This window comes from Spinacia oleracea, chromosome 5 (genome assembly GCF_020520425.1).
Source record: "Spinacia oleracea cultivar Varoflay chromosome 5, BTI_SOV_V1, whole genome shotgun sequence".
Lineage (NCBI taxonomy): Eukaryota > Viridiplantae > Streptophyta > Magnoliopsida > Caryophyllales > Amaranthaceae > Spinacia > Spinacia oleracea.
In genome coordinates, this window is record NC_079491.1 from 882,266 (window position 1) to 896,038 (window position 13,773).

Here is a 13,773-nt window from a genome sequence, read left to right on the forward strand (position 1 = left end):
TGTCCTGCAATTAGAGGTGACAATTCGGGTCAATGTATCAGGTTCAAGTTTGTTTTCAAGCTGTATAAAAAAATATCAGAAATATTGTAAAACTTAACATTACTACAAAATATGATAAATGGGTCAAATCAGATTGATTTCAAGTCATTCGGGTTGGGGTTTCTCTCGGTAACTTCAAGTCGGGTTACCAGGTCGGGTAAGGGATTGCCACCCCTACCGGCGGCTGCAGTATACTTCAATGTCCAACAGCAACGCACAGTCGTCACACTTGCATTGACACCCATTGCTGGTGCAATGACAGTAGATAATCCATTCATTAGAAAATGGCATCACCACTATCAAATGAAATTCAATCTCCAAAACAAATTCAATAAAACAGATAATTAGATTTTTTTTTTTAAAAGACCCAACAGACAACTGTTGTGTGTACTCATTTAAATGTGGTAGCCAAAAAATTCCTCAAATGAGTTTTTTCTGTAACATATTTCTCTTCCAACATAAAAACAGACCAAATTCAATGAACAGCCGAACTGATACACTCTACATCTATTCACAACCCTTAGACAAACCCCCCTTTGTAACACTCCATATGAAATACTGATGCTTAATTGCAGAACAGGTCAACAATCAAACTGCAGTAATGGAACACTTCCCAAAACCCCCAAAATGCTGTCTTGTAAGACTCGATATCGACGATATGAAATACTAAAGTGCACAATTGCAGAGAAAATCAATATGATCAAACTGCAGTTATGGAACACTTAAAAGACAGAAGAAGACATTAGCCGAGAACATGTGTGTGCGCATATGCTGCTTTCCATCAGCCCTTTTCTGACATGCTCGACCACCGCATCACTCCCGAAAAGAACACCCACATTAGACACAAGATGGACACCCCCAAAATGCATTCATCTGAGAGCAATTACTTCATGGATCATAAATCCTGCACAAAATGAAGAAAATCAGTACAGATTTTGCACATTTTTGGCTTGATCATAAATTTACCCCTTGGAGATTCAGCAATGCCATGCAAAACAAAGAATATGCTCAGATATATATTATATATACAGGTTAAATAGAGCAGGTGCAGAACACAGAGCTAAAAAATCAGATTAAGTTTCAGGTAACACAAGGTAGAAACCATCAACCAACAAGGCAACAATAAAGACCTAAATGACAACTCAACGGATGGAAGAAGTGGCTTTTAACAAAAAGAGCCTTTGACAAATCAAACTGCACTCAAACTATGAGAACATCAAACCAGAATCCTCTTTTTGTTGTATCTTTCCTAGTTACAATTACATCAAATACCAAGTTACAAGTTTGAAAAGGAGCAAGGTGCAAAGTGATCTCTGAACAAGTAATTTGAAGTATAATTCAATCAGACTGGACACACCATAATAGCTCAGCAGTCATCAGTAGCTAACCAAAGCAGTGAAGCCACATCAATACAACGTGTCAAGGTTCAATAGTTGAACATGAGTAAGAAAAAGTCATACTCAAAGGCAAACACCTCTAGTTAGGTATGAATTATTCAAATTTCAATGCCTACATTGATAGAGAAAATCACTCAGGCATAGAGAAGAGCACATCAGTGTAAACTAATTTAACAACAAAAATGTCTTGGAAACTTCAGTTGCTAAATAAGCATAATTCTAAAAATTCAGGAGGGTGTGTGAGTGGATAGATTGGAAACAGCCCTGACGTACATGATCACCAATCAACACAATTACTTATAGACTCAAATTCTTTCGCACGCATGAAATTAACAACAGCGATAAAATAACGGTATATTTTCGTTTATCAAGGGAAATAAGAGCCTTTACATGGAGTTTAAAGGTGAAAATATTAAGATAAATGAAGAAAAATCTCACAGGTAATCAAGATAAACCAAATCAACAAAAGCAGCAAACTCATTTACAGCAATCAATGGAAGAGACGTAATCAATCATGAAGTTATTTCAAATCCCAAAAATAAAAGAAGGGAATTTGGAACCATTACTTGATCATATTAGGCAGTGTTGAAAAGCTGAGACAATGCAGCTTGATTGGCAGGATCAACATTCTCACTGATAACTTGTCCATATTTCCCAGTGGCAAAGTCCGGAAGATTCCTCAAGGAAGCTAACAAAAATTGCTTTGGATCATTAATTTCCCTAAGTGGATCGTCGTCTCTTTTATTAACATTATAAAGCCGAATAAATGCAGCAGAATAGTTCCCAGTCTCAGCAAAATCTGGAACTTCGGGCTCTTCCACTACTCTCTCTTCTTCTGGCCTAGTAACAAGAGTAACAATGCTATCTAACATTTTACCCCAAACTTTAGAAGCTGCAGGATCTAAAAGGGCAGGGCATTCACAGATGAGTTTCGTAGAAGCCACTGCAGTTAACTTAGTCTCAGTGGCACCAGTGATCTGTTTAAGATTTTGAATCCAGATCTTGTCCAAGATATTAAGAAACAGACCATTCTGAATCTTGTCCATGGCGTCAACAAGATTGTTCCAACGATGCTTGACCATAAAGAGAGACACAAATATGAGAAAGGACCTTACAAACTTTGGGGTCGGGTTATTCTGGAGACGGGTCAACAAAGAAACCAGAATTTTCGGAAGATATTCCTTAATAACTCCGTACGCAAGGTTCTCAACAACTGTATTGAGCACAAAAAAAGCTTGTTCCTCTGTCCTTGGAGAAGGAAGAAGCTTGCTGTATATATTGAGTACATCATCAAGCTTTCCACCTTGATTAAGTTCATTGGGGGCCATCCGAAGGAAAGCCTGAAGCAATCGCACAAGGGCTGGAACATCAGCAGATTTGGTCCACAAATCAGGAAGCAAAAGAAGGTAAAAGAACTGCATGTAGTGTGGTGGCAAAGGCGGTCTATTCAATTCAACAAGCTGTGCCAGTAGCTGGAACGCGTATGGGAAGAACTCAATGACATTGTTTGTTAGAATTGTCTGAAGGCTTGGAAAAAGGCTAGTTTCAAATAGTGCTATGACAGAGGGGTCCTTATCACACACCCGTCTTATAAGCACAGCAACAGCCTCAAAGAGATAGTGATTAAATATAGGATTTTTAGGGTTCCTGCACACTTCATTCAGAATAGTAGCCATACCAGACATGCAACTAGCAGCAATATCATTGGAAACATCCGCAACACCAAGGACCCGCATAATACACTTCAAAATATACTGGTTCTCCTCGGATTCAGGAAACTTCAGAGCTCTAAAAAGGTTACTTAACAGCACAGGGAGAAAAGGTGCAATATCAGATGCAAAATATCTAGCTCTACCCCCTTCATCTTTAACCAGCAGAACCTTGTCAATAAAAATAGCTGCATAAGAGTGGATCACATTTGACTCAGAACCAAGAAATCGTAACACTTCAGGAACCAAGGGCATGACACTAGTCTTTGGAAGCTGGTCTCTGAATACTGTTAAAAATTTAAGTGCACCTGCCTTGAGCAATGGGTATGAATTAACATCTTGACTCTGCAACTCTGGAACAACAACCAAAGTAAAGAACGATTGCAGATCGAAACAGCCCGTCAAAACATTGGGACCTGTAGCTTTTGCAGGGCTTAGTGATATAACCAGATAAATAGCAGAGTCCTTGTATTTCCAATTCGAAGCTGGGTTCTCACCAGCTGTTGCCAACATGGTCTGTATGACGCTATTCACCATGGGAGCAACCTTCTCTCTGTAGTGAGTTGCAATTCCTTTAAGAAGTTCACATGCAGCTCTTCTCTTAGTATCAACATCACTCCCTTCCATATCCCGTCTTATAAACTCAATATAATTAAACTCAAAGAGCTCTTCGTCTTCTTCTCTAAGCATCACATTTGGGATGACAATGCTTCTACATATTTGATCCAAGGAAGCATCATCGAAGAGCTTGTAGTGGTGTGCCATTTTGCTGACCATTGTCAAGAACTTTATAGAAGTTATAGCAAGATGATCACGACCTGAAGATGCAGACACAGTAACAAGGAGGCTCCGCACTGCTCTCTCAAATTCACCCACATATCTTTCAAAAGGCTCCTCTGTCCTCTCGACATAAAGGGTCAGAAGTTCACAAATAGCTGCACGAAGATTATCAACAAGAGCCAGTTCCCCTCCTTGTTCAAGGGATGGGTATGTAGTAGTTAGATATTTTCCAAATACAACTATAAATGGTTCCATGTTATCTTCAAAGAGGTCAGGCAACTCTTGAAAGTTAAAGGAATAAAAAATTCTACAACACAGCCTCTGTGACTCAAATAGGGACTTTAAGTCTGCCGCAGAAGCACCAGAACTGACACCAGAGTCAATCAGAGATGCAATATGGGAGAACAACTGCAACAATGGGACAGCAAAATTATCCAAACAATACCTTAAATCCAACCTCAAATCAGTTGTCCCGTACCCATGTCGAAACTTCTTAAACAATGAATTGGCAGTCCCAAGAATACCATTTATAGCAGCATAATTACCACCACCACTGAGTGCTTGCTGAAGCCTATTATTGAGCATAGGAAGCAACTCTGTCCACTGCCTGGGAAAATCATACTTGCCAATGACTACCAATGCCTCACTGAGCTGAGCTTGGATACGAGGTGTTGAATCCAACATTAAAGACACGATATGCTCTTTAATCAGCTTCTTTTCATCATCGGGAATAGGGTTCAGCAAAACAACATTAGGTTCAGAGCGCCTTGCTGCTGGAGCCCATCGAGCTTTCAGATAGTTCTTAAAGTTCACTGCTGCAGCTTGCTGGATCTCCGGGCCAACGCCAGGGCTACGAATGAGAGTAAGAACAGCCAGCCCGTAATTAGGTTGCTCAGCTGCCTCAGCAATACTTGCCTCAGCTTGGCGGCGAGGCTCGGGGTTAGGGGAGAGAGAGTTCAAAAAACATTGTGACAGAAACTGCAGCGTTTCTGGGTTGATTGCCATCTGTAACCAAAATCAATAAAAACAAAAATAATTTGGCTCAGGGTTTGCATAACACTTTTCAGTAATTCGTTCCATTTCCCGTTTTCGGCTAATCCACATCAGGTAATAAACAGGATAATTGAAAGTATGAACAAATGTGAAAATAAAATGCAAACCCCTCAACCTTGAAAAGCTACGCCAAAACCCTAATTTGGGGATTAATTATTCACTTTTCACTCACTCACTGCATCAATAACAAACATTTAAAAACCCTAACTAGAAAAAGTTATTTGATGATGAAATAATTTAGCTATATAACTAATCAGTAATTAGCCCGATGCAGAAAAGGATAATATGATTTTGAATTACAATTATGAAAGGGGTATAACGAATTAGACATTAAACAGCACTAAAGCAAACCCAACAGAATACGAAGTATATTTAACAATTTGAAAATTGAAACCATCATATCAGGAAAAATGCATCATTCGCACATTAGAATGAACACTTATTGGATCTTCACATACAAATAAAATCAATAGAAAATCCTAAAAAACAATGGATACAAATAAAATCAAGAGAAAATCCAAAAAAATGGATGCAAAATAGATTAACGAAGAAAGTACATACCGAGAATAGAAGCAGCGGAGAAGTGGTTGGAGAGGCGCCGCCGAATAGAGGTGGCGATACAGCTTTGAGATGGTGGTTTTCTTGGAGGAGAGTAGTTAGGGTTTTAAGAGGAAGGAGGAGATGCAAAGCAGCGGGAGCGAGTTGGAGTTTGAGGAGAGAGAAATTGCATTTGCTTATTTTTCTTTCATTCAAAAAAAGTATATTATAAATTACATTTAGCCCATTTAAAAACCCATTCAAAAATTATAAATTACATTATTAGCCCATTCAAAAACCCAAAAACAAAGATAGTTTTTTATTTTATTTTTTCAATAGAAGGGTACGATAAAAGTTGGGATAGTCTTTTCTCAAAACTGTACTAACTTATCCAAAGATACGAAATAAGAAAATTTATTACTACTGCATTGGACTTTCTAATCCCGCATTTTTTTTAAAGTACAATCAATTCATTAATAAACAGTATAATAGAAATTTAACAAGTACATAACAAACTAAACTAAAAAGAGGTATTTCTCCTTTAGAACTGTGATCTTTTAGAAGATCTTGTACCGGAAGATCTCACATGAGGATACAGTCCTTTCAGAGAGAGACCTAACGATTTGTGGTAATGATGATTAGTCGGACAATATATGATTACGCCCATCCTCCAGAAGATAGCAAGCCCAAAGCCCACTAGAACGCTATATGATGACCGCCCCATCTTCTAGCAAAGCTTATGTTTGCTAAGTTTGTGCTTTATTTAACCAACTTATTTATATTAATCACCTTGCAAAAAATAATTTGCAGCTCCAATAAGTTAAGTCACAATAAGATCCTATCGAGTCTATAAGTTTCAATCAGGTTTAAAAGTTTACTCTCTTGTAATCATGTCTAGTCAGATCCGACAATAAGTAACAATCACGTCCTATAAGGTCAATCGGGTCCACATTAAATTCAATAAATATAAGTGCATCGTTCATCAATTGAAAAAACACACTTTTAAGGTCAATCAGGTCCACAATAAGTTCAATACATATAAGTCCATCTTTCATCAAGTGAAAAAGAACGCACCTTAAATTGAACTTATTATTTTTGCTACGAATTATATGTTTTATCCAATTTTTTTATATTCATTAATTTTCACAAGTCATCTGTTAGATGTAGTCCAAATATCCCTACCAAATTGAAGCATATTTTGAGGGGCAAATGAAAATTATAAATAAGAAAATGCTTGGAAAACTATGTAGTGTAAGCTTTTGTGTCCTGTTATGAAAAGAAAAGAAGATCTAATACACTAACATGCTGTACATTTAACACAAAACAGTACAACTACATAGTTTTTGCCACTTCCATTCAATTACATTTCATCCTTTTATGTATCACATAGTACAAAAATCTCTCTCAACAAAATCCATCCAAAGTACTGACTGCAGTCTGAAGGCCAAAGACTACCATACTGATGAATAGACCAGTTCAACGGGCCGGGCTGGGTTAGGTCGGGCCAGAATCAAGCGGTGGTGAAGCAAGGAGTTGAAAATTTCCGAATAGTCGGAAAAACCATGTCACCGGAAAATGTCCATGCAGCATTGCAGTTAGAGCTTTGGATGTAATGGGCGACATCGTAACACAAAACTGGCCCATATACTCGGTAGAAAGGGCAAGATGGGGCGAGAGAGCGAAAGCATAAGCCGATACCTAGATAAATTACATTTAATTTACAGGGGTTTTTTGTGATTTACTACCACCTAACAAAAATCCGAATTTGTGTTTTACCACCTAAAAATATCGAACTTTTAATTTACCACCTAAAAAACATAAAATAAAAATTCATTTTACCACCTTTTCACGGCAAAGTTAACTACAAAGTTAGTGAAGCTCACAAATTAAGTTTCCTCCTCAATTCTGTACCAAATTTATGCAATTATCTTCTCTACTCCTCTTTCTCATTCAACTTTTCACCTTCTTTCTTTACTCCTCTTTCTCATTCAATTTTTCACCTTCTTTCTCTACTCCTCTTCAATTATCACCACCCATTTTTGCACTTCAAATATCCAAATTAGAAACTTATATTATACAACATGCTTAAAAACATCGTTGAATTTTATAAAGCAAAATCCTATACTAGCCGTTGAATTGGCCCTAGTAACGATTCCTTTAATTTTGTTGTTAAAAGGTGGTAAAACAATTTTTTAAAACTTCTTTTTAGGTGCTAAACAAAAGTTCAAGATTTTTAGCTGGTAAAACACAAATTTGGATTTTAACCCGTCAACTCTCCGTCACAAAGACAAGCTCTTACCAGTTACCACCAGACCAAGGAGTGATTGGATGAACACAAAAAACACCAGCATAACCAGATGCATGGTGTTCAGTTCAGATTCAATGGCTTACTACAAAGGAAGGGGCTGTAGATTAGGCCTTTGATCCAATCTTCGGTTCTCGGGTTGAGTTTTAACATCCTGAAGTAGCAGAACCTGAAGTGTCCCGGACTTCTTTAACCAGGCGGTGACAGCTGTCCCCTGTGATATAAATCTACCGAGGTTGGTCTCCGCCAAATGGAAAGGTGCCCCTATGCCATTGAGCATCCCTTCAATGGCTCGTTTCAGTGCCCCGTCACCAACTACTTTGCTGTGTTTTCCCCACCCAGTCAGAATACTGGTAAGAAAATTTAAGGGTCTCATTAGTTTAGATAGTGCTTGTTTGACATCGAAATTCATAATATTTACCATTGATATATTGATAAAATAACAATCTAGGTAAATTTTATCTTCAAAAATTCGTTATCAGTCACCATTTTTGAATTTTCTCTAACATAATAATTCAGGTGATTCGCAGAAGAAAAAAAAAGCCATACTTTTAGGCTCCGTTTGTTTTGACGGAAAAAACTTTTACGGAAAATGATTTCCCCATTTTCCTTTGTTTTGTTAAGGGTGGAAAACAATCATCGCAAAGATGGAAAACAACTTTTCTTTTGAGAAGAAGGAATATCACATTTTCCTCTCTAATCCCTTACATTTCCTTTCATCTCCTCCTATCTATCTCTCTTTTTCACTTCTATGTTCTTTTTCTCTACAATTATTTTTTGTAAGGAAACAAACAATACGAAATTATTTTCCCTTGAAAATTGTTTCCAAGGAAAATCATTTTCCTTTAAATATATTTGCCGCTGAAACAGACGGAGCCTTAGAGTTTTAGGTGTTTTACGATAAACCAACAATAACTATTGGCCAAGTACCCCTATACAGTGCTAAATCCACTCGACACTAAATTTTATACTCCGTAATCTTTAAAGCTATTATAACTAGGGTGTCAAGGTACATAGTTGTAATTCCAACTAGGGTTGTGACTTTGTGAGTACTACTGGTGGTAAATTGTTAACTTTTTTTCCCTTTATCTTATTTTTTCTGTGTATATTTATAATAATGGGTGTTTTTTTATGACAATTTGTACAAAAGGGTGATGAAGTAAAATACCCAAATTAATAGTTATGGACAAAGAGTAGCATAGAAGAAGGGGAAAAAGAAATCACTTTTATGTACTGCAGTAAAGTACCTTAAAAGCTTTGGCAGCTCATGTCCTTCCAAAACCACAGAGCGAATGTTTAATAACCAAGCATATACCATGGCCCGAGCAGCGCCAGAGGACATCAAATGCAAATCCAAACAAGACGTGGACCAAACATTTTCCCAAACATTCCTGTTCTTTCCTTCCAGCACAACTAATTGAGCTCCCCGTTTCTGGTAAAACAAAGAGCAACAAAATATCAGATGTTTGGAGATCTTAGTATAGGTTCATATTCTGAAAATGCAGAAAAAGGAAGGAATCTTGTGTTGATTACAGAATTGCTGATAGTAATATCATACAACACTGAGTATGTTGATATGAAAATCCTTCATGACTCATGAAAAGGACCTCATGTGAAACACCACAAATAATGCATATTGGAAAATTGTTCATCTCCTCTAATGCTACATGTCATGGACTCTTTATTCCACCTCGAAGTAAATATGGCCGTGGGTCGGGTCGGGCGGGCTTCGGGCCGGGTCCAAGTAAGGACCACTCTGCATCGTCCCGGGCCGGGTTGAAAAGTCCAAAACAGGGCCCAGGCCCACGGGCAGAGACGACAATTTACCAATATGCATTACTTGTGGTGTTTGGATAGCAATGGTGGAGAAAATAAGAAGGGGAAGGAGAAATGAGCTTGTGTTGATTGCAGAATTGCTGAAGTAATATCGTACAAGGCCAAGGGTGTAAATTGGGAGGAAATTAACCACATGCATAGTGAAATTAACTCAAATTGTAGAAGGAATCTTGTGTTGATTGATACATAGTGAGTAGAACTTACTTGACCAAAGTGCCACAACACATCAGTTAGAGCATTATAGAAGGCAGATGCAGTTGAAGTATCCAACTGCTTAACTTCATCAAACAAAGAGAGTGCTTGAATCCAGATCGTATCCCTGGATCCTGTCAGTAGTCCATGAGCAACACCATAGACGCGATCATCAAACAGATGGAGTTCTTCCAATAACATAGAAGCATCTTCCAGTGAGTTACAACGGCTGCAGGTTGCAATTATCAAACTTGATTACCCTTATGTCCATAAATTAAAATTCAGTGACTAGTAAGAAAGGATGTAGCTCAAATTTATTTTATTTTTATAAATGAACAAAGAACGCCAAGAATATCCTTCGTGACGAGTAACAAAGGAAACAGCCTCATCTAGATCAAAACCTTTAAACTCTCTTCATCTGGGATAAATAACTTAATAACATCATTCTAAAGTGTGATTTTCAAGGAAGATGTCAAGGGAAACTCAGAAGAATGACATATATAGACTAGACTATATACTACAGGAATCAGGAAAAATGATAGTTGATGATCTAATGGAAGAGAGTTTAACTAATGATGGCACTTCTGGTGATCAAACCTTCGTACAAATATCAGGATCATGGCAGTAATTTTCAAGTCAACATGAAGTTTACAGAGAGTTGTGGGTTTTCTTGGCACAAACCAAGCAAAACACATCAGTAGTTCAGTACCACTGTGGTTGAGGTATGGATTGTAGAGAAAATGAGAACAGAAGAATTTTCTTTAAGCCAGATTGATGCAATACCTATTCTGACCCTTCTCAAGCAAAGTAGAGATACTACATAATGTTTTCTTGTCAGTTAAACATTTGATAAGCAACTCACCCTTCAGTCATTCACCTCAAAGTTTCATGCTTGCTATGTTACATGGACTCTTCATTTTACCTCAAGTACCCGTGTCGGATCCTCCAAACTCGGACATGGGTATGGACACCGGATACTTCATTTTGGACCAAAATCTTGTTTTTTTTTCACAAAATAGCCGAGTCGGACACTTGGACATTTACCCGGGTCCAACATGGGTACCCGAATCCGAGTAACATAGCATGCTTGTACTTCAAAAGATAAAGATAAATTTCAGTGAAAGAGAGGAAGCTACCTGCAAGCATTTAAAATAGCCGAAAAGGTCACCACATTCGGCTTTATCTCAAGTTTGTGCATCTTCTGGAAGAGTCCTAAGATGCACAGGAGCTCCTGTCTGCTCTCATTAAATTCTCTGAAATTATGAGACTTTTCAATTGCTAGCTGCCCAAAGATCTTCATCACTCTATTATGCTCACTACCTTCATGATTTCGTGCAGCAGAATTATATGTTGACACCATTGAAGTTTTACCACCATTGATAGCATCAACCAGGTAGTCCATTCCGGCGGATCGACCAAAGGCATCGATTATAGTATTGTATGTGACTACATTTGGTCTGATTCCCTCCTTTGTCATCTCATCAAGCAAAAGCACAGCTGATTTCACTAGCCCATTTTTGCACAAAGCATCAATAAGGCCACTGTAAAGAACAACATCAGCCTTCAAACCGGCTTTCTTAAACTCTCTAAAAACCTCCATTGCCTCCCTATATAGACCCCCTTTAGAATACACGTCAATCAGCGTAGAGTAAGTCAGAACATTAGGAAAAACGCGTACATTTTTCATCTGCTCAAACACTTGTCTAACTTCATCATACTTGCCTTGTTTACCAAATCCACCTAACAATGCATTGTAAGTCACCACATCCTTTCTAATGCCACAACTCTCCATCTCCTTGCAAACATTGAGAGCATCCTTGAACCTACCCAACTTTAAAAAGATAGACAAAGAGGCATTGTAACAAACCCTATCAAGAGCAATTCCCGCACACTTCATCTCCTCAAACATAGCTAATGCATCCTCTAACCTACCGGCCTTAGCAAACCCGTCAATCACGGTACTATAAGTAACTACATTAGGCATTACATTCTTGGCCGTCATCTCGGACATAATATCAAAAGCCAAATCCATCTTCCCTACCTTACAAATAACATCCAACAAGGTATTATAAGTAAAGACATCTTGATCAATCCCCCTCATTCCCATCTCAGTAACCAACCTCATAGCCTCTTTCCACAACCCACCTTTGCAAACAGCAAGCATAGAATTGAAAGTAATTCGATCCGGGTCAACACCATTACTCAACATATCATCATAAATATCATTAACAACCTCAAATTTAACCCCAGCTTTAGCACAAGCATCAATAACAGCATTATAAGACACCAAATTAGGCCTCAACCCTTGAGTTTTCATCATCTGAAAAACCCCAATTGCCTCTTGGCACAATCCACTCCTACCATAAGCACTAATCAAAGCAGAATAAGTATAAACTGTATTACCAAAACCCCCATTAACAGCATTATCAAACACAAACCTAGCAGAATCAACATTCCCTAATCTACCCATAACACTAATCATAGTACTAGCCAACTTACCTCTCTCACTCATCTTGCTCTCCCTCTGAACAGCAAAGTCATAGCAAACAACAGCTTTGGAAGACTCACCTCGATTACCGAGCTCACGAAGGAGAAAACAAAAATCCTCAGACCCAGAAAGCCTGGCTTGAAACCCCATCAACAAAACCTGAAATTGATCATCATCCACAGTGGCGGCGGAAGATTGAGTAAGGAAATCCTCAGCAACAGGAGAATGGCGGGTAGAAAGAGACGACCTTTGGCGATTAAAGTGGAGTTTGGAAACAAAACGGGTGGATTTCTTGCCGGAAAAATCAGGGGAAAGATGGGTTTTGTTCGGGGTAGGAAGAGGAGAGAGAAAATTGGGAGCTTTGTTAGCTTTAGAGAGAGAATTGGCGGGATTTCTTGGAGAAGCACAGACTTTCTGGGAAGTGAAGCGTCGTTGAAGATGAGGTTGCTGTTGTTGTTGAAGGGTTTTGTGAGAAGATGAAGAACTAGCTATTTGATGGGGTTTTGAGGGTGCTGTGATTGAGCAATGAGGCGGAGTAGAAGACGCCATTTTTAATTTTTAGTGTTTATTGAGTTTTAGGAGAGAGAAAGTTGGAGAAGAAGAAGATAAGAAAAACAGAGAGAGTGAAAATGAGGTGAAGAAAGAGTCAACAGAGTAGGAGCAGCTGAGCTGAGTTGGGCTCGAGTTCTACCAAGTAGGTTAGGTTCAGGCATTGAAAGTGAAGGGGCTTTTTTGTTTGTTTTATTTTTATAATATTGTTTTATTTTTTGTTTGGTGTGGAAAATTTGCATTTTTTGCCCCATAAAGGATTTGACATTCGATTGTCAAAATAAATTTTAATATTCCGTACTATGAATGAATAAAAAATGTTAGAGGTATATATCTTGTAGTTTTTTTTGCCACCTCAACTTTTCAAATTATACATATTTTAAACTATACGTCTTTAAATTGGTAAGCTATAACTCATTTTTATTTATGTGGGTTTCACATGTTTAAAATATGTGCAAAAAAACACTACAAAACAATCTGAAAATATAGGATGGACCATATGAAGTCCACCTAGTGCAACAAATAGCACCATAAATAACCACGTGGCTTTGTGGAGCTACAACATTGCAGTGATTTTAGCTTGTTGCTCCAAATTTTCTAATATTGCAAGCAGATCCTTTGAAACAATCGTTGTTGCTCTTAAGGTGTGTTGATCACACCTTGAACGCAAACATAATTAGGCATGATATGGTCTGATTCTTTCTAGTCTAGTATGTTCGGATTTGTTCTAGTTTGGTATGAATGTTTTACAGAGTATGTGAGTGTTTTTTGCTATATCAAGTATGGTCTGATTTTTTTAGGCCGGTCTTAATTTTCCTTATCTTGTACTACCTCCGTTCTCGAATTAAACTTGTTTCTAGATACAATATGATCGATTCAACTTTTACC

At 38.0% G+C, this 13,773-nt stretch overlaps 2 protein-coding genes across 2 annotated transcripts; both read right to left on the minus strand.

The window, feature by feature from the left end:
- Positions 1 to 455: 455 nt before the first annotated feature.
- Positions 456 to 5,735, minus strand: LOC110776750 (exportin-2). Its single transcript, XM_021981320.2, has 3 exons — positions 5,540 to 5,735; positions 2,003 to 4,930; positions 456 to 943 (listed from the first exon to the last, which is right to left on the minus strand). Exon 2 carries the CDS (start codon positions 4,928 to 4,930, stop codon positions 2,012 to 2,014), a length of 2,919 nt encoding a protein of 972 aa, XP_021837012.1. The 5' UTR covers positions 5,540 to 5,735; the 3' UTR covers positions 456 to 943; positions 2,003 to 2,011.
- Positions 5,736 to 6,805: 1,070 nt separating this feature from the next.
- Positions 6,806 to 13,001, minus strand: LOC110776759 (pentatricopeptide repeat-containing protein GUN1, chloroplastic). The gene is made up of 4 exons (XM_021981328.2): positions 10,985 to 13,001; positions 9,861 to 10,077; positions 9,068 to 9,252; positions 6,806 to 8,170 (listed from the first exon to the last, which is right to left on the minus strand). Exons 1-4 carry the CDS (start codon positions 12,883 to 12,885, stop codon positions 7,906 to 7,908), a joined length of 2,568 nt encoding a protein of 855 aa, XP_021837020.1. The 5' UTR covers positions 12,886 to 13,001; the 3' UTR covers positions 6,806 to 7,905.
- Positions 13,002 to 13,773: the final 772 nt, after the last annotated feature.

Bases quoted from the DNA above. Each gene is read 5' to 3' on its own strand.
- LOC110776750 (XM_021981320.2), bottom strand. From the start codon at position 4,930: ATGGCAATCAACCCAGAAACGCTGCAGTTTCTGTCACAATGTTTTTTG.
- LOC110776759 (XM_021981328.2), bottom strand. From the start codon at position 12,885: ATGGCGTCTTCTACTCCGCCTCATTGCTCAATCACAGCACCCTCAAAA. The intron at 9,253-9,860 runs GTAAGTTCTACT...TTGTTTTACCAG, and splicing joins TGTTGTGGCACTTTGGTCAA to AAACGGGGAGCTCAATTAGT. The intron at 8,171-9,067 runs GTACTTTACTGC...TTTTCTTACCAG, and splicing joins GAGCTGCCAAAGCTTTTAAG to TATTCTGACTGGGTGGGGAA.